General features: G+C 37.3%; 1 protein-coding gene across 4 annotated transcripts in view; it reads left to right on the top strand.

Annotated features, from left to right (window-relative positions):
- Positions 1-20,758, top strand: part of POLD3 (DNA polymerase delta 3, accessory subunit) — a 70,791-nt gene that overhangs the window by 29,165 nt on the left and 20,868 nt on the right. For 3 of the 4 annotated variants that reach the window (XM_077113581.1, XM_077113584.1, XM_077113583.1), the window contains exons 4-7: positions 1,188-1,227; positions 2,436-2,568; positions 8,120-8,384; positions 9,528-9,600. In XM_077113581.1, coding sequence (XP_076969696.1) covers positions 1,188-1,227; positions 2,436-2,568; positions 8,120-8,384; positions 9,528-9,600 — 511 coding nt within the window. The remainder of the gene's footprint in view (positions 1-1,187; positions 1,228-2,435; positions 2,569-8,119; positions 8,385-9,527; positions 9,601-20,758) is intronic. The other variant, XM_077113582.1, reaches the window with a different exon arrangement.

The following is a 20,758-nucleotide window of genomic DNA, read 5'->3' as shown; positions in this document are numbered from 1 at the left end:
GCCTAGATTTTGAGTGGTTAGTCCCTATGCTCTTTTTTCCATAAGCTCTGTGAGTTTTACAGAATATTTCATTTTTAGGAATGCTTGTATTTTTTTGAATGGAAAACATACCAATATTTCCAATTCAAGTTTATGATTACAGGGTTTTTATTTAACTTATTTGATTTTTTATATTCTCTTTTATGTTATTAATCTTGGTGATTCCTAACAACATTAACATACGTACTCATTTGCTGTAGCCAACTTTATCCTTTTTTTAAAAGCAATACTAACATTACTGATGATAATATTACTGAAAACAGTTTAAGTTTTTTATTGTAGTTCTTTCTGTCTGTAGAATATACCTACTAGGATATGCAGTTAAATTACTTTGTTTTAGTGTCACTCAAAATAATTCTTCTCTATAGTTAAGCAGTATCTAGTTAAATTCTTTTTTTTTTTTTTTTCATTTTGCTTTCAATTTTTATGTTCCTTTACTGGGAACTAGTTTTGGTTTTGTCTTCTTTCATTGTTTTTTTTGTTTTTGTTTTTATTTATATTTGTGGTATAAGCAAATACATATGCACATTACCCTTCTCTTTTAGATAACAGTTTTTATGCTATATACCTTATTATTCACTTTGCTTTTTTTGTTTAATGATAGATCCTGAGCATCACTCCATAGCAGATATAGAAGTATTCCTCATTCCTGCCATATTGTACTACATTGACGGATATACCTAGCTTATTCAGCAATTTCTTATTACTAGATATCTGATTTATTTACCATTTTTACCATGTATGCTGCAATGAATAGCACAGTTTTTATGTTTTCTTGTATGTTTTTTTGCCAGTGTGTTTTAGGGCTACCTTCCTAGAAGTAGGATTTTTGGGTAAAAGGGTAAACATAGGTAATTTTTCTGGGTATTGCCAAATATCTATTTTTTATTCCCACCAGTGATGTGTATGGTAATGCTGATTCTGCACAGTGCATGTCAGCTTTGTGTTTTTGCCTATTTAAGACCTGGTAACTAGTTTTTTTGTTTTTTGTTTAAGCAAGTTAAAAAATGGTTGTGATTATTAAACTGTAACTTTAAGGGGTACCTTACGTGTTCTCTTATTTCATATCCAAGTGCAATTGGATTATTAAGGAAATAGTAAATTCTATAATACTTAGCACTAATGAAACAAGTGTTATTTTCTTACAGTACCACAAGGTTGCAGTAGTGAGAGAAGATAAATTGGAAGGTAAGTGCTTTAGTGATTTAATACGTTTTCCTTTTCTGGCACCAGTAAAAAACATCTGCATAAAATATATTTAGCCATTTTGGAGAAGAGGCTTATATTCCTTTTGTTAGAAGTTTCTGAAAATATTAAAAATATGATACTATATCAGCCTAAAGACTATAGTCCTAAAGGTTAATTGCAGCTGACGTTTATTTAAAAAAACCACTTTTATCATGGGATTTTAAAACTTCTGAAAAATGCAGAAACTCTCATGAATACCTTATGGAATACCTCATCAGCTGTAAAAAGACAGTGGCCTCTAAATATTGTGAGGTGACGCTTAACAGTTTTTTTAGGAAGAAAATACAAGAGTGCTTCTCTAGAAATCAGAAGGTATAGCTTCTACTTTAAATTTATCTATTCATTCCAAGATTATTAATACTATTGTTCTGTTGTTAAAACCCTCATAATCTTGGACCTGTCTCTCTAAACAAAGTATGTACTCTTATACTTTGTACATAAAGGTAGTCTTTTTTTTTTTTTTTTTTCTTTTATAAGCCAAATTTAACTTCAAGTTATTCTGGATGGTAAAGATGTCCACTTTTTTATTTTTGAATTCCCACAGGTGGTAGGCAAAACAAGATTTATTCATTCAATAGATAAATAATGGACATCTGTGTGCCAAGTTCTGCTAGGCACTGGGCATGCCGAGCAATTTAGGCACAGTTTTCTTCGCTTGTGGAACCTAAAACTTGTCTCTTATGTTGTTGTCTTTTGTGTTTCCTGCAGATTATCTTTTCAGTAGTATTTTTCTTATAGAGTTGCTTTCTTCAGATTAAATTGAAATACATTAATTAATCTTCTCAGAGGTTGCCTATTCATTTGTAATAAGGAGTTATGTTCTAGAGGGTAAGATTCTTCCCTGACTGACAAAAAGAACACTGTAGTCATCATCAATTATTAATTAATGTTTACTGAGCATCCATTGGATGAGTGATACCGTCACAGGTACTGTACTTATAACTGACTCACCACTGCCTGCCTTGTCACAATGTCCCATTGAAGACTGATGAGTTAATGTTATACTGTATATGTGGCTATTTAGCCTTTTAGAGCTTTTTGGACCACCACAGACTGCAAATGGTTTTAATGTAGAAGGGTTCTTGTTAAAATTTTCACATGCTATGAAGTTTTTGTATTAACAGACTGCTTTTCCTGTTGACTTGTAGCAGTGAAGTCCAAGCTAGCTGTAACTGCCAGCATCCATGTGTACAGCATCCAGAAAGCCATGCTAAAGGACAGTGGGCCTCTGTTCAATACCGACTATGACATCCTTAAAAGCAACTTGCAGAACTGCAGCAAGTGAGCTCCTTAAATGTTCCTTGTGGGCTTCTTTACTAATTGATTTTGTAAGATGTTTACACAGTGGCTGCCTCTTAAGAGTTGAGTGCCAAGTCTAGTAAAACCCCATTTATCTTGCAGTAAGACACATGCCTGGTTTTATTAGTACATCATAAGGTGAAAAATAGCAGCCACAACCCACATTGAAACCCCAGTGGGCTCGCCATAAATTTATGTCTCATATATTTATCCTGTCACTGCCACCAGAAATGTTGTGTTGTGCTCCTTATTACTCCTTTACCTGGTTTCTGCTTGTCTTAATCTTACCTATACTTCAAAAAACCAGCTCAAATGTTATCCTTCAGAAAATGATTCCTAATTTGATATCCCTTTATCTTTGATCCAAAAGTAATTTTTCTTGAGCTCCCTTAGCTAGAATCAGATTTTTTGTTCATCTTTTGCATCTTTCACAGCATAGAGAGGTGATAGACTATAAATAATGGTCCATGGGCTTTGCTGCTTGAGAGAACTCTCTGACTTTGAACAAATTGCTTATACTATTTGAACTTAGATTTCCTCATCTGTCAATTGGATATAATAGTGCCTACTTTGTGGGGTTGTATTGAGAGTTCAGGTTAGTTCTGCAAACATTGGGCACTAAGCATGAGAATTTGAATGCATGCAACAAATATCTAATGATATTTGTTAGAATACAGTAAGCAGTGCTATTGTGGGAGTACAATAGAATGCTATAATAGGAATAATAGCTTGGGGAGATATTGGAGGAGTGCTTATCTTCTGCTTTTGGGTGAAGTGCTGTGAGGGGGCAGAACATAAAAGGCTTCTTGGAGTCTATGACTCTCAGATTGAGGCCTGAAGGCCTGGTAGAAGTAACCTTGCAAAGGAAAAGTGAGAGTGTAAAGACATACCTGAGAGGGAAAACGTGGTTCTTGTGAGGAACCACAATAGTTGGTTATGGCTGGACCTTAAGAGTGAGAGGTAGGAAATAATTAGATGTGAGATTGAAGGGATAAGCAAGAGTCAGATCATTCTATCCTTTAACTACTGGGATAGGAGTTTAGACTTATGCTGAAGTTGAGGAGCCCCTGAAATTTTTTAAAAAAGCACATAGAGTTGAGATGATCAGAGTTGAGTTGAGTTTTAGAAAGTTCACTGTGGCTGCAATGTTGAAGATGGGTAAAAAGGGAATCTGTTGACTGGGCAACCAAGGAAGAGAAATGTTGTAGTGACCCAGGGTGGAGATAATGGTTATCTGAAATAAAGTAGTAGTGGGTGATGGAAAGGTATGAAGGATTAAAGAGTCAGTCATCAGGGCGGGCCATGGTGGCTCAGCAGGTAAGAGTGCTTGCCTGCCATGCCCGAGGACCCAGGTTCGATTCCTGGTGCCTGCCCATGTTAAAAAAAAAAAAAAAAAAAAAAAAGAGTCAGTCATCAAAACCTGTATGTTGTGTTAGTGGTTGGGAACAGGGTTTGAGTGAGGGGTTCATGGAGTTAAAGATGATGCCCTGAGTTCTGGGTTGAGAAGCTGGATAGATGATGGTGTCATGATTAAGAAAGAGAACATAAGAGGAGGAACAGGCTTTGAGAGAGAGGCTTGGGTTTTTGACATGTTGACTTAAACAAGCCTGTGGGAAACCAAGTGGGATGAAGGTAGAGATTTCAGAATCAGAGCAAATATGTGAGTAATTGGACTACAGCAGTAGATGCAGTTACTCAGGGAGAATGTATAGAATGAAGGAAGGGCAGAAAGTAAAACTCGAGGTCACAATTACTAGCTATGTGAACTTGGGCAAATTATTTAACCTTTCTGCTTTAGTTTCCTCATTGGTAAAATGAGGCTAACAGTAGTACCAACCTTATAGAATTGTGGAAGATTAAAATAATCAATATATATATAAAGCTCTTAGAACAGTGCTTGGCCCTTAGTAAGCACTATTATAGTGATAGCCATTTTTAAGGGATAGGCAGAAAAAGAGAAGCTGAAGAGGAAGCATCCAGAAATAAGAGGAAAATCACAATGATATTTGGAGTTTCAGAAGCTAAAGGAAGAGTTTCAAGAAGGAGGAACTGGCCACAATGTCAGATGTTGTTGAGAAGCCAAATAAGATAGGAACTGAAAAGTGACTACTGAATTTACCAGTGGCCTTGATAAGAGTATTTTCAGTGGAGTGATCACATTTTGTTCATTAGTGATTGGGACATGAGGAAGTGAAATAGAAAATATGGATAACTCTTTCCAGACGATTTGACTGTAAAATGAAGGCAAAAGGGAGGTAGCTAAAAAGGATTTAGAGTTGAGAGCAGCTATATTCATTTTTAAAGTTTAGAATGTCTTGAACTTGTGTTGTTAGGAAAGACCCCTAAGAGAAGAAGAGGTTGAAGATAGTAGGGGAAAAGGGAAGACTGAGGGAGTCAGGTTCTTGAAGAAAAATGGAGAATTTACATAGTTTCTTTAAGTTCTGTGAGACTAGGGCCCCCTAGTCTCTGTTTTGTTTATGTCTGTTTTGTTCACTATTATACCTAAAACAGTGCCGCCTGGTACATGGTAAGCATTCAGTAAATAGTTATTGAATGAATTAATGATAGATGTTCTTTTTTCCTTGACTCAAAATCTTGAGTGTGATAGGTATACAGATATTAAATAAATAAGTATAATGATATTGCCAAAGAATAATAATTTATAAGTATCTTTTAGGGATGGTTTTCAAGAAAAAATTAGCACCATATTTATAATATATTTATAAAATATATCATTAAATTTCAGAAATCTGGTTGTGGCATGTCAAACTCTAAAAATTAATTCCTCTGTTGTAACTAGCAAGTAAGCAAACAAGAATAAAAGTAACTCAAAGAGTTCAAAGTGAAATTTGCACAGGGACCACTAAAATAACATGGCAAGTAGAAATGTGGTAATAGGAGGCACTTCAGTGAAACTTTATTTAAATACTTAAAGTATTCCCTGTGGAAATATGAAGAATTTATCTCCAATAAAGAAGTTTGTATTTGTTCTTGAGAGTTATGGGCCAACTGAGATCTGACTCATTGTGTTCTGTGTTTTAAGAAGTGCTGTGACAGGAAGAAAGTTGAAATTTTAGAATTGAGCAGAGATTCTTCTCTCTTTGGATATGTTCCCAACCTAACATGTCTCTTTCTTATTGCCAATTTCTGGTCCTACCCTAAGGTGTGGAATGCAGACCAAATGGAGAAAGAGTTGTCTCAGGACCAACTTTAGATGTTGACACTGAAATAAAACATTGCTATTTTTCCTTGTATATGGAAGCATTGCAGAGCCAGGGAGAAAGAGTGGTGGGTGAAAGTAAATGATTTCCATCTGTTCTTAATTCTGATGCACAAAATATTTGTGTTAATGTAGGGTTTTCTGCTGTAGACCATAATAAATCAGTGGAAGATGTCTGAAGCTGTAGACTAGCTTCTGAGCTGCTCAGTCTAAAGTTACTTCTGAAATTGAATGCTCTATCAGGGATTTTTTTTCCCTCAGACCAGTTACTCTAGCTGTTAATCTTGAAGTTGTGACTGGTGGACCATAAGATAATTGCCATCACCACATAGTTTCTTGATCTCCCTTGACTCCCGCTCCAAGTTGAGGTCATATAATAAAGGGAAAGCAGCCAAAAGCCTCACTTTCAGTGACTTAAATAGTCATTCTTTCATCATGTATTTCCTGACCTTGCTAAGCGTCAGATCACGTGCTAGATGCCTGAAATTCCAAAAACGAATAAGATACTTCCCTCCTTTAAAGGAGTTCTCACCTACCTTTCATAAGCAAAAGACTGGAAGAAATAAAACGTTTTTTGTTAGGAGAGTTGGGGATCCTTCCTTTAAGTACAACCCTTTGAGAAGACTGAATCAGTTATCCATTCAAAGTGTGGGGTGTAACATAGAGTGGTGTGAAACAGGCACATCTGTAATAAATAGGGAAGAATAAGATTCTCTTGAACATGCCCCTGTGTTCTAGTTTAAAAGTTGCAGGAATGAGATACACCAGAAACAGAATGGCTTTTAAAAGGGGGGATTATTAAGTTGTAAATTTACAGTTCTCAGGCTGTGAAAATGTCCAGATTAAGACAAGGCTATTAAAATGTCCAATCTAAGGCAACCAGGGACAGATACCTTGATTCAAGAAGGCCGATGACTTTCAGGGTTTCTCTCTGACCTGGAAAGACACATGGCAAGACTTACTAGTTTTCTCTTCAGTGGCTTCCCTGGAACTTGGTCGATTCTGATGGCTCTTGTGGCTCTAAAGCATTTTCCAAAATGGTTCCCTCTTAAGGGGGTGCATGGGTAGTTCAGTGGTAGAATTCTTACCTGCCGTGCAGAGACCCATGTTCAATTCCCGGCCTATGTACTTTGCAAAAACAAACAAGCAAACAAACAAAACAAACAAAAATTCAGCAGATGGTGCTGCAATAACAGGATGCTCACATGGAAAAGGAATATAATGTGACCCCTGCCATATAGCATAAAACAAAAAAATTAAAATGGTTCCTTATTAAAGGGCTCCAGTAAGCAACCCCACCTTGAATGGTGGAGACATCTCCATGGAAACCATCTAATCAAAAGCCACTATCCACAATGGGTGGGTCACATATCCATGGAAACAATAAAAAAGATTCCACCCAGCAATATTGAATAAGGATTAAAGGACATGGCTTTTCTGGGGTACACAACAGACTCAAACCGGCACACCATGCAAAATGCCATGCCACCTAATTTGTTCACTTGAACTTGGGCATGCTTGTCTAGTACTGCTAGTTGGTTTTAAGAATTGTTCTAATCAAAAGCCACTATCCACAATGGGTGGGTCACATATCCATGGAAACAATAAAAAAGATTCCACCCAGCAATATTGAATAAGGATTAAAGGACATGGCTTTTCTGGGGTACACAACAGACTCAAACCGGCACACCATGCAAAATGCCATGCCACCTAATTTGTTCACTTGAACTTGGGCATGTTTGTCTAGTACTGCTAGTTGGTTTTAAGAATTGTTCTGGTGGCCCTGTTTCCAGCTTCGTCAGTATTCTAAGGTATGACTTGGTCTGGCCAGGAGAAATACCAGGGAATTTGTTAGTATTTAAAGTCCTTAATTTTTATTCTGTTAGCATTTACTGCATATCTAGTGCTACATGGTGAAGGTGTCTAAAAACGAGGGATGACTGGTTTCTCAGGTTGATGAGATTAGTAGTCTTTTATTATTGTTCAGTGTTTTCTCACTTTGTTTTGAATTAGGGTACTTTTCTCAAAAAGGCAAGAATATTCAATATGGTGTGATAGAACCTGATTCCAATTCCAGTTCTGTTTCTAGCTATATAACCTAGGACAGGTCACTCTCTTCTCTCCAAATCCCTGTTTTGTTTTGTTTTGTTTTTCAATCTAAATGAGAGTTTTGCACAAAGTAAATTCAAAAATCCATTCTAGTTCTAAAATTCTCTAATTTTATATTTATCTTAGAAAGTATTTTGTAGAAGAAGGGTTTGAAAATAAGGTTTGATAACTGACATTAAATTAATGTACCCCTCCAATCCTCAGGTTTAGTGCCATACAATGTGCAGCTGCAGTTCCTAGAACTCCTGCTGAATTCTCATCTGCTGAAAAGTTTGAGCAGTCAGATCATCAGGTATCAAGTGAGCCACAAGTCATTAATGGGCTGACCACCAATGGCCATGGCCTGCCTTCCTCCAAACCAGTCTCCCAGCAGTCCAAAGGAATTATGGGAATGTTTGCCTCCAAGGCTGTTTCTAAAACCCAAGACAATAGCAAGGAAACCAAAACAGAGGCTAAAGAGGTAACAAATGTAAGTCTTTTTTTAAAACTATGACTTTACAGCTCATAATGGCTATCTAAAAAAGCATTCATAGTTCCAGTGGTTGTGTTTTAATTACATAAAGTTCTGATATTTAGTTCTGATTTTTCTACTTTAGTTTGAATCCTTTAATACTTGGTATTCTCATTTACAATGTTACAATGGTCTCTATTCTTTTTTTTTAGATAATGTTTCTCACTAAGCCTCACATTCTCCTTTGGTAAAATCGTTATGTCTCCCCTATCCATTTCACAAGATTGTTGTGGACCCAGTTGAAATAATGCTTGTGAAAACACCTTGAAAAATGTAAAGTATAAAGATTGTAGATTAGAATTATGTCACCATGGGAATATCTTATACTCTGGGCTTTGCAATTTATGTATTTATCATTCTTACTCTTTTTTATGTATCCCCCCCTTTCTTTTTATTGTGCAGCCATTGGAACTAACTTAAATGCATTCAATGAATTAAGGAAAGTATCACTATGATACTACTAAAAACAATCCAGAAAAGTATAATTATTTTTGTTATTATTATTGCTGTCCCTGTCATTTTAAATCTGCTTTAGGAAAGAAGAGGAGTGGAGGGAAACACTAAAATGTATTGGACTCCTACTGTGTGCCAGTAATTTGATCTTTGTTTAAATTCTCTTATCAGTTCTGTGAGGGAGATATTACCATCCCCATTTTGTATGTGATGAGACTGAGACCTAGACTTAAGTAATTTGCCTGGTGGTTATATGCTATGAAGTGAGACCAGGATTCATATTCTCTTGTGATGATTACAGTGTAATATTTTGGGTGTTTTTCCCCCATTTTGTGCCTTACTGCCTTGTATCTGCTTTAATTCTGTCAAACGTAAGTGGTGTTTAAATCTGTTGAAGAAAAGTTTTAACACATCATGGATAGTAATTTTATAAGAACTGTGAAAAACTAATCCATTTACTGCCTGATCTGGATTATTGGTCTGAATTTATTCTTGTATTTAATCCATACATTTTGGCATGATTACAGAGAGACTATACCATCATGACATTGTGCTCTGGTGTTGAAGAGAGTGTTCAAGACTGTGTCACTTTGAAAGCAACTTAAATGCCAGAAAAAATCATATATGTTTTCTTTTTTGTGCTTTTAGGCAACTTCAGCAGGCAGCAAGGCACCAGGGAAAGGGAATGTGATAAGCAATTTTTTTGGAAAAGCTGCCATGAGTAAGCATGCTCTTACTTTCCTTTGACTAATAAGTGAATGTTAATGAATTAACAATCTTATATCTGAGGTGAAAGCCACCGTGTCTAGTTTTTGCCCATCTAGGAGACTAACATGTAGCTTTCTTGCTTCCTAACATAAATTTGCAGTGTAATGACCGCAGTTATCAATGAAAAGTAGCCCGACTGGAATAGCAGACTTTACAGATGAACTTGGCTCAGTTTAGGTCTCTTAAAGGATAGCATACTATTCCTACTTTTACTTCCTGCCTTGGAGAGTTAGATATTTGCTTCATAGGTCTCTTGAACGTGGGTGAGTAAAATAAAAGGGAGGCTGTCTGGCTAAGCAGCATAATGTTGAAGCTAGCATGGATACTGGGATCAGTTTTGTCTGCTGTGATCTTAAATTGCCGTTCTCCCCAGGGGCCACAGAAACAAATCTTTTGCTTTTCTTTAGTTGTCTTTGCAGATTACTCACAGTAATGAAATTAGACCTCAGTGTGAACCAGAAGGTCTCAGGTAGTGGTGGCCCTTTAAAAAAATTTTTTTATTGTGAGATATAACATGTATACAAAAAAGCAATAAATTTCGAAGTACATTATAACAAGTAGTTTTAGAACAAATTTCAGAGTTTGGTATGGGTTACAGTTCCACAGTTTCAGGACTTTCCTTCTACTACTCCAAGACACTGGGACTAAAAGAGTCATACTCATTTATTAAATCCTGTCTTCTCTGTTATAACAACTCCTTCTCCCAATCTTTAGGGCTAATTGGGCTGTGCCCATTCTAACTTTTTCATGTTGTAAAGGGCTGTTGATAATATGGGATAAGTGGATGGAACTAGTTGATGTTCTTGGAGAGGCTGGCATTCTGAGTTTCAGAACTTAACAGGAACCATCTGGAGGTTATAGGTTTCTGGAAATTAATCTTATTACATGAAATTTTTGTAGAATCTTAGATACACTCCTGGGTGTTCTTTAGGGTTAATAAGAATGGTGTTGATTGGTGTTTGGCAAACCATGGTAATTAGCAATATCTAGCTGAAGCTTGCATAAGAGTGGCCTTCAGAATAGCCTCTTGACTCTATTTGAACTCTCTTAGCCACTGATACCTTATTATATTTCTTTTCCTCTTTTTGGTCAGGAGGATGTTGTCGATCCCATAGTCCCAGGGAGACTTTCATCTCTGGATGTCATGTCCTGCTTTGGGGGAGAGGGTAATGATTTTCCTTGCAGAGGTGGGTTTAGAGAGAGAGAGGTCACATCTGAGCAACAAAAGGTCCTCTGGAAGTATCTCTTATGCATAACTATAGGTAGGCTAAGCTTCTGCACTTCAGAAATAAGCTTCACAAAACCAAGCCCCCAGATCAGGGACTTGGGGAGTCTCTGGTGTTTGAGATAATATCAGGGGTTTCCCTGGTGGTAGATTTTAGTAGTTTTATATGTTTTCTCCAGTCCCTTAAGGGATTTTACCACTATAGATATATATATTTTTAAACATTTTTTATTGTGAAATATACCATATATACAAACAGTAAATTTCAAAGTACATTGTAACAAGTAGTTATAGAACAGATTTCAGAGTTTGGTATGGGTTACAGTTATACAATTTCAGTTCTTTCCTTTTAGCTACTCTATGACACTGGAGACTAAAACATGATTCAGTGGTCATACTCATTTGTTAAATCCTGTCTTTTCTATTATTACGGCTCCTTTTCCTTTGATCCTTCTCCCAAGCTTTAGAGTATTTAGGTCTCTGCCTATTCTAACTTTTTAATGTTGGAAAGGTGTAGCGATACTATGGGATAGGGGGATGAAAAAAAAATATTTTTATTGGCACATCTGTGCACACATATAGTACATACATGGTATACAGTCAGTGGCTCACAGTATCATACAGTTGTATATTCATCACCGTGATAAATTTTTAGAACATTTGCATCACTCAAGAAAAAGAAATAAAAAGAAAAAAGAAAAAAACTCATATATCCCATACCTCTTACCCCTCCCTCTCATTGACCACTGTATTTCCATCTACCCAATGTATTTTACTCCTTATCCCCCCTATTATTATTTTTTTTTTAAACTCATTTGTCCATACCCTGGATAAAAGGAACATCAGACAGGTTTTCACAATCACACAGTCACATTTTAAAAGTTTTATCTTTATGCAATAGATTTCAAGAATCAAGGCTACTGGAACACAGCTCAACGGTTTGATGTACTTCCTTCCAGCCACTCAAATACTCCATAAACTAAAAAATGACATCTATATAATGCATAAGAACCTCCAGAGTAACCTCTTGACTGTTGAAATCTCTCAGTGACTAAAGCTTTGTCTCATTTCCCTCTTCCCCCTTTTGGTCAAGAAGGCTTTCTCCATCCCATGATGCTAGGTCCTGGCTTGTCCTCGTAGTTCTAGCCCACATTGCCAGAGAGATTTACACCCCTGGGAGTCATGTCCCATGTAGAGGGGAGGGTAGTGAGCTCATCTGCCGAGTTCTGCCAATACTTTTATATTATCTGCCCAACATACTCTAGGTATTGTTATTTTTTTTTTTTTTTTTTTTTAAAGGAAGGAAAGACAGAGAAGGAAGGAAGGATGGAAGGAAGGAAGGGAGGAAGAAAGGGAAACATTTTTAAACATTTTCTTGTTTTATTATATTTTGTTTGTTTGTTTGTTTTTTACATGGGCTGGGGCCGGGAATCGAACCGGGGTCCTCCGGCACGGCAGGCAAGCACTCTTGCCCGCTGAGCCACCGCGGCCCGCCCGGTATTGTTATTTTAAGCTCTACGGAATTACAAGCCCTCATTCGCTTTCAGGGCTCCATGTGCTTGTGTTGTTTAAATGAGTTATCCAGACAGGTTGAGTTAGATCATGTGCTACAGAAAATTTAGGTTTTGGATAAAATAAACCTCTCTGCCTTTGGTCTCATATAGTAGATGAAGCTCTAAAACAGAGACAATGTCATCCTTACCTCACTATTCTGATTTAATGTTGGCCATTTTTTAAATTTAAAGAAAAATAATGTTTTTAAATTTATAATCACAATTGACTTTTTTCTATTTTATGAAAAATAACATGTATACAAAAAAGCAATAAATTTCAAAGACCAGCATAACAATGGTTGTAGAACAGATTTCAAGTTTGGTATGGGTTACAGTTCTACAATTTTAGGTTTTTACTTTTAGCTGCTCTAGGATACTGGAGACTAAAAGAAATATCAATATGATTCAGCAGTCATACTTGTTTGTTAAACCCTACCTTTTCTGTATAACTCCACCATCACCTTAGATATTTCTCCCACTCTTTTAGGATATTTGGGCTATACCCATTCTAGCTTTTTCATGTTGGAAGGGGCTGTTGATAATATGGGGTAGGAGGATGGAGCTAGTTGATGTTCTGGAGACTCTAGCCCCTCTAGGTTTCAAGGCTTATCTGGTCCAGGGACCCATCTGGACGTTGTAGGTTTCTGGAAGGTAGAGCTAGTGCATGGAACCTTTGTAAATCTTACATAATGTCCTAGGTGTTCTTTAGGATAGGCAGGAATGGGTTTGGTTAGGGTTTGGCAAGTAATGGTAGGTAGCAATGTCTGATTGCAGCTTGCATAATAAGAGTTACCTCCAGAGTGGCCTCTTGACTGTCTTTGAACTCTGTCAGCCACTGATACCTTATTTGTTGCACTTCTTTTCCCCATTTTGGTCAGGATGGCATTGTTAATCCCATGGTGCCAGGGCAAGACTCATCCCTTGGGGGATGGGGTCATCTCCCATACCACCAGGGAGACTTTCACTGCTGGATGTCATGTCTCATGTAGTGGGGAAGGCAGTGATTTCACTTGCAGAGTTGGGCTTAGAGAGAGAGAGAGGCCACATTTGACCAACAAAAGAGGTCATTCCAAAGTAACTGTTAGGCATAAGCTTCACAAGAGTAAGCCTCAAAGATCAAGGGCTTGGGTGATGGCCATTTTATTAATGCTTATTTTTTGAGAAAGCAGAAATCTCCTTTATTTAAAAAATTATTTGAAAAGAATTCTTTCATGTGAAAAGAACCAATAGTCACATATTTTCATACTTCTCATATCAAGTACACATTCCCTGGGGTTATGGGACAGAATACCAGGCAGAATGCAGGAGCCACAGGATTATTATGGCAGATTTTTTTGGAGCATCAGTTTTTTGTTTTTGTTTTTAATATTTTTTATTGTGAAATATATACAGAAAAACAATAAATTTCAAGGGCGGGGCCAAGATGGCGGCTTAGTAAGGTACGTGCATCTTAGTTCCTCCTCCAAAGCAACTGCTAGGTGAACTGAAACAGTGCAGAACAGCTCCCGGGGCGACGGCAAGGAATGGACACACAGCGTACCCCAGTCTGGACTGGCTAGTCTGACTGCGAGACTCGGCTGCGGTGAGATCCCCGAGCGGCGCGCGATTTCCCGAGCAGCGGTAGCTGCGGCGGCCGGATCTTCTCCCTCCCTCCTTCCTGGGCCAGCTGAGAGTCTCGGAGAGGCAGGTTTCCCAAGCCGAGGCGGCCGGCGCCCCTCTTTTGCGGGCGGCTTCGAGTCTCGGCTTCAAGTCTGCGGCTACAAGTCTCAGATCAGAGGGCTATCCAAGCCACGGTGACCCTCCCCCGCGGGCGGCTTCCTGGTCCGGTGGGGAATTCCCCAGGCCACGGCGGCCGGTGACCGACGCCCCTCCCCCGCGGGCAACTTCCTGGTCCGGTGGCGAATTCTCCGGGCCCGCTGTGGCTGGCGACCAGCCACAGGGTCTCCTCAAGCCGCGGCAGCTGACGCCCCCACCACGTGCGGACCCCCGAACCAACGGAGAGAATTGGATCGGAAATCCCCAGGCCGCAGAGATCGGTGACCGGGGGGATCCATTCCAAACATGTGAGACAAACGTGTGCCATGAGCACCACCTACTGGGCAGGATAAGAAAAACAGAACCCAGAGATTTCACAGAAAAATCTTACAACCTTGTTGGGTCCGACACCCAGGGAAATCTGACTAAATGCCCAGACGCCAGCAGCAGAAGATAACGGTCCACGCTCAGAAGCTTGAGAATATGGCCCAGTCAAAGGAACAAACCAATAGTTCAAATGAGATATAAGAGCTGAGACAACTAATGCTGAATATACGAACAGAAATGGAAAACCTCTTCAAAAATGAAATCGATAAATTGAGGGAGGACATGAAGAGGACATGGGCTGAACATAAAGAAGAAATAGAAAAACCGAAAAAACAAATCACAGAACTTATGGAAGTGAAGGATAAAGTAGAAAAGATGGAAAAAACAATGGATACCTACAATGATAGATTTAAAGAGACAGAAGATAGAATTAGTGATTTGGAGGATGGAACATCTGAATTCCAAAAAGAAACAGAAACTATCGGGAAAAGAATGGAAAAATTTGAACAGGGTATCAGGGAACTCAAGGACAATATGAACCGCACAAATATACGTGTTGTGGGTGTCCCAGAAGGAGAAGAGAAGGGAAAAGGAGGAGAAAAACTAATGGAAGAAATTATCACTGAAAATTTCCCAACTCTTATGAAAGACCTAAAATTACAGATCCAAGAAGTGCAGCGCACCCCAAAGAGATTAGACCCAAATAGGCGTTCTCCAAGACACTTACTAGTTAGAATGTCAGAGGTCAAAGAGAAAGAGAGGATCTTGAAAGCAGCAAGAGAAAAGCAATCCATCACATACAAGGGAAACCCAATAAGACTATGTGTAGATTTCTCAGCAGAAACCATGGAAGCTAGAAGACAGTGGGATGATATATTTAAAATACTAAAAGAGAAAAACTGCCAACCAAGACTCCTATATCCAGCAAAATTGTCCTTCAAAAATGAGGGAGAAATTAAAACATTCTCAGACAAAAAGTCACTGAGAGAATTTGTGACCAAGAGACCAGCTCTGCAAGAAATACTAAAGGGAGCATTAGAGTCAGATACAAAAAGACAGAAGAGAGAGATATGGAGAAGAGTATAGAAAGAAGGAAAATCAGATATGATATATATAATACAAAAGGCAAAATGTTAGAGGAAAATATTATCCAAACAGTAATAACACTAAATGTCAATGGACTGAATTCCCCAATCAAAAGACATAGATTGGCAGAATGGATTAAAAAACAGGATCCTTCTATATGCTGTCTACAGGAAACACATCTTAGACCCAAAGATAAACATAGGTTGAAAGTGAAAGGTTGGGAAAAGATATTTCATGCAAATAACAACCAGAAAAGAGCAGGAGTAGCTATACTAATATCCAACAAATTAGACTTCAAATGTAAAACAGTTAAAAGAGACAAAGAAGGATACTATATACTAATAAAAGGAACAATTCAACAAGAAGACATAACAATCATAAATATTTACGCACTGAACCAGGATGCCCCAAAATACGTAAGGAATACACTGCAAACACTGAAAAGGGAAATAGACACATATACCATAATAGTTGGAGACTTCAATTCACCACTCTCATCAATGGACAGAACATCTAGACAGAGGATCAATAAAGAAATAGAGAATCTGAATATTACTATAAATGAGCTAGACTTAACAGACATTTATAGGACATTACATCCCACAACAGCAGGATACACCTTTTTCTCAAGTGCTCATGGATCATTCTCAAAGATAGACTATATGCTGGGTCACAAAGCAAGTCTTAAAAATTTAAAAAGATTGAAATCATACACAACACTTTCTCAGATCATAAAGGAATGAAGTTGGAAATCAATAATAGATGGAGTGCCAGAAAATTCACAAATATGTGGAGGCTCAACAACACACTCCTAAACAACGAGTGGGTCAAAGAAGAAATTGCTAGAGAAATTAGCAAATACCTCGAGGCGAATGAAAATGAAAACACAACATATCAAAACTTATGGGACGCAGCAAAGGCAGTACTAAGAGGGAAATTTATTGCCCTTAAATGCCTATATCAGAAAAGAAGAAAAGGCAAAAATGCAGGATTAACTGTCCACTTGGAAGAACTGGAGAAAGAACAGCAAACTAATCACAAAGCAAGCAAAAGGAAAGAAATAACAAAGATTAGAGCAGAAATAAATGAAATTGAAAACAATAGAGAAAATCAATAAGGCCAGAAGTTGGTTCTATGAGAAAATCAATAAGATTGATGGGCCCTTAGCAAGATTGACAAAAAGAAGAAGAAAGAGGATGCAAATAAATAAGATCAGAAATGGAAGAGGAGACATAACTACTGACCTCACAGAAATAAAGGAGGTAATAACAGGATACTATGAACAACTTTACGCTAATAAATACAACAATTTAGAGGAAATGGACGGGTTCCTGGAAAGACATGAACAACCAACTTTGACTCAAGAAGACATAGATGACCTCAACAAACCAATCACAAGTAAAGAAATTGAATTAGTCATTCAAAAGCTTTCTAAAGAGAAAAGTCCAGGACCAGACGGCTTCACATCTGAATTCTATCAAACATTCCAGAAAGAATTAGTACCAACTCTCCTCAAACTCTTCAAAAAAATCGAAGCGGAGGGAAAACTACCTAATTCATTCTATGAAGCCAACATCACCCTCATACCAAAACCAGGCAAAGATATTACAAAAAAAGAAAACTACAGACCAATCTCTCTAATGAATATAGATGCAAAAATCCTCAACAAAATTCTAGCAAATCGTATCCAACAACACATTAAAAGAATTATACATCATGACCAAGTAGGATTCATCCCAGGTATGCAAGGATGGTTCAACATAAGAAAATCAATTAATGTAATACACCATATCAACAAATCAAAGCAGAAAAATCACATGATCATCTCAATTGATGCAGAGAAGGCATTTGACAAGATTCAACATCCTTTCCTGTTGAAAACACTTCAAAGGATAGGAATACAAGGGAACTTCCTTAAAATGATAGAGGGAATATATGAAAAACCCACAGCTAATATCATCCTCAATGGGGAAAATTTGAAAACTTTCCCCCTAAGATCAGGAACAAGACAATGATGTCCACTATCACCACTATTATTCAACATTGTGTTGGAGGTTCTAGCCAGAGCAATTAGACAAGAAAAAGAAATACAAGGCATCAAAATTGGAAAGGAAGAAGTAAAATTATCACTGTTTGCAGACGATATGATACTATACGTCGAAAATCCGGAAAAATCCACAACAAAACTACTAGAGCTAATAAGTGAGTACAGCAAAGTAGCAGGTTACAAGATCAACATTCAAAAATCTGTAGCATTTCTATACACTAGCAATGAACAAGCAGAGGGGGAAATAAAGAAACGAATCCCATTTACAATTGCAACTAAAAGAATAAAATACCTAGGAATAAATTTAACTAAAGAGACAAAAGACCTATATAAAGAAAACTACAAAAAACTGCTAAAAGAAATCACAGAAGACCTAAATAGATGGAAGGGCATACCGTGTTCATGGATTGGAAGACTGAATACAGTTAAGATGTCAATCCTACCTAAATTGATTTACAGATTCAATGTAATACCAATCAAAATCACAACAACTTATTTTTCAGAAATAGAAAAACCAATAGGCAAATTTATCTGGAAGGGCAGGGTGCCCCGAATTGCTAAAAACATGTTGAAGAAAAAAAACGAAGCTGGAGGTCTTGCACTGCCTGACTTTAAGGCATATTATGAAGCCACAGTGGTCAAAACAGCATGGTATTGGCATAAAGATAGATATATCGACCAATGGAATCGAATAGAGTGCTCAGATACAGACCCTCTCATCTATGGACATTTGATCTTTGATAGGGCAGTCAAGCCAACTCACCTGGGACAGAACAGTCTCTTCAATAAATGGTGCCTAGAGAACTGGATATCCATATGCAAAAGAATGAAAGAAGACCCATATCTCACACACTACACAAAAGTTAACTCAAAATGGATCAAAGATCTAAACATTAGGTCTGAGACCATAAAGCAGTTAGAGGAAAATGTAGGGAGATATCTTATGAATCTTACAATTGGAGGCAGTTTTATGGACCTTAAACCTAAAGCAAGAGTGCTGAAGAAAGAAAGAAAGAAAGAAATGGGAGCTCCTCAAAATTAAACACTTTTGTGCATCAAAGAACTTCATCAAGAAAGTAGAAAGACAGCCTACACTATGGGAATCAATATTTGGAAACGACATATCAGATAAAGGTCTAGTATCCAGAATTTATAAAGAGATTGTTCAACTCAACAACAAAAAGACAGCCAACCCAATTACAAAATGGGAAAAAGACTTGAATAGACACCTCTCAGAGGAGGAAATACAAATGGCCAAAAGACACATGAAGAGATGCTCAATGTCCCTGGCCATTAGAGAAATGCAAATCAAAACCACAATGAGATATCATCTCACACCCACCAGAATGGCCATTATCAACAAAACAGAAAATGACAAGTGCTGGAGAGGATGCGGTGAAAGAGGCACACTTATCCACTGTTGGTGGGAATGTCAAATGGTGCAACCACTGTGGAAGGCAGTTTGGCGGTTCCTCAAAAAGCTGAATATAGAATTGCCATACGACCCAGCAATACCATTGCTGGGAATCTACTCAAAGGACTTAAGGCCAAAAACTCAAACGGACATTTGCACACCAATGTTTATAGCAGCGTTATTTACAATTGCAAAGAGATGGAAACAGCCAAAATATCCATCAACAGACGAGTGGCTAAACAAACTGTGGTATATACATACGATGGAATATTATGCACCTTTAAGGCACGATAAACTTATGAAGCATGTAATAACATGGATGGACCTAGAGAACATTATGCTGAGTGAGTCTAGCCAAAAACTAAAAGACAAATACTGTATGGTCCCAATGATGTGAATCGACATTCGAGAATAAACTTGGAATATGTCATTGGTAACAGAGTTCAGCAGGAGTTAGAAACAGGGTAAGATAATGGGTAATTGGAGCTGATGGGATACAGACTGTGCAACAGGACTAGATACAAAAACTCAAAAATGGACAGCACAAGAATACCTAATTGTAAAGCAATCATGTTAAAACACTGAATGAAGCTGCATCCGAGCTATAGGTTTTTGTTTTGTTTTGTTTTGTTTTATTCTTACTATTATTACTTTTATTTTTTTCTCTATATTAACATTCTATATCTTTTTCGATTGTATTGCTAGTTCTTCTAAACCGATGCAAATGTACTAAGAAACGATGATCATGCATCTATGTGATGATGTTAAGAATTACTGATTACATATGTAGAATGGTATGAGTTCTAAAAAAAAAAAAAAATGGACAGCACAATACTACCTAATTGTAATGTAATTATGTTAAAACACTGAATGAAGCTGCATCTGAGCAATAGTTTTTTTTTATTTTTTTCTTATATATTTTTGTATTTTTTATTTTTATTTTTTCTCCATATTATCATTTTATTTCTTTTTCTGTTGTCTTGCTATTTCTTTTTCTAAATCGATGCATATGTACTAAGAAATGATGATCATACATCTATGTGATGATATTAAGAATTACTGATTGCATATGTAGAATGGAATGATTTCTAAATGTTGTGTTAGTTAATTTTTTTTAATTAATAAAAAAATGTTAAAAAAAAACAAACAAGAAATTTCCGTGTACATTGTAACAAGTAGTTACAAAACAGATTTCAAAGTTCGGTATTGATTACAGTTCTACCATTTTAGATTTTTTTCCTTTTAGCTGCTTTAAGACACTGGAGACTAAAGAAGTACCAATATAACGATTCAGCAGTCATACTCAGTTGTTAAATCCTGTCTTCTTTTTCATGTTAGATTATGGTGTTGATAATATGGGATAGAATGATGGAATTGGTTGATGTTGTTGGAAAGGCTGGGTCCTCTGGATTTCGTGATTTATCTGGTCTGGGAACCTGTCTGGAGGTTCTAGATCTCTGGAAAGCAATCTTAGCATGTGAAACTTTTGTAGAATCTCACATAAAGCCGTAGGTGTTCTTTAGGGTAGGCAAGAATGGTTTTGGTTGGGGTTTGGCAAACCACGATGATTGGCAATATCTGGCTGAAGCTGGTATAGGAATAGCCTCCAGAATAGCCTCTTGACTCTATTTGAACTCTCTTAGCCACTGATACATTTCTTTTCTATCTTTTGCTCAGGAAGACGCTGTCAGTTCCACAGTGCCA

The sequence above is a fragment of the Tamandua tetradactyla genome, chromosome 8 (assembly GCF_023851605.1).
Source record: "Tamandua tetradactyla isolate mTamTet1 chromosome 8, mTamTet1.pri, whole genome shotgun sequence".
Classification (NCBI taxonomy): domain Eukaryota; kingdom Metazoa; phylum Chordata; class Mammalia; order Pilosa; family Myrmecophagidae; genus Tamandua; species Tamandua tetradactyla.
The sequence above is the reverse complement of the archived record's forward strand: the minus strand, read 5'-3'. Positions and strand labels throughout refer to the sequence as shown.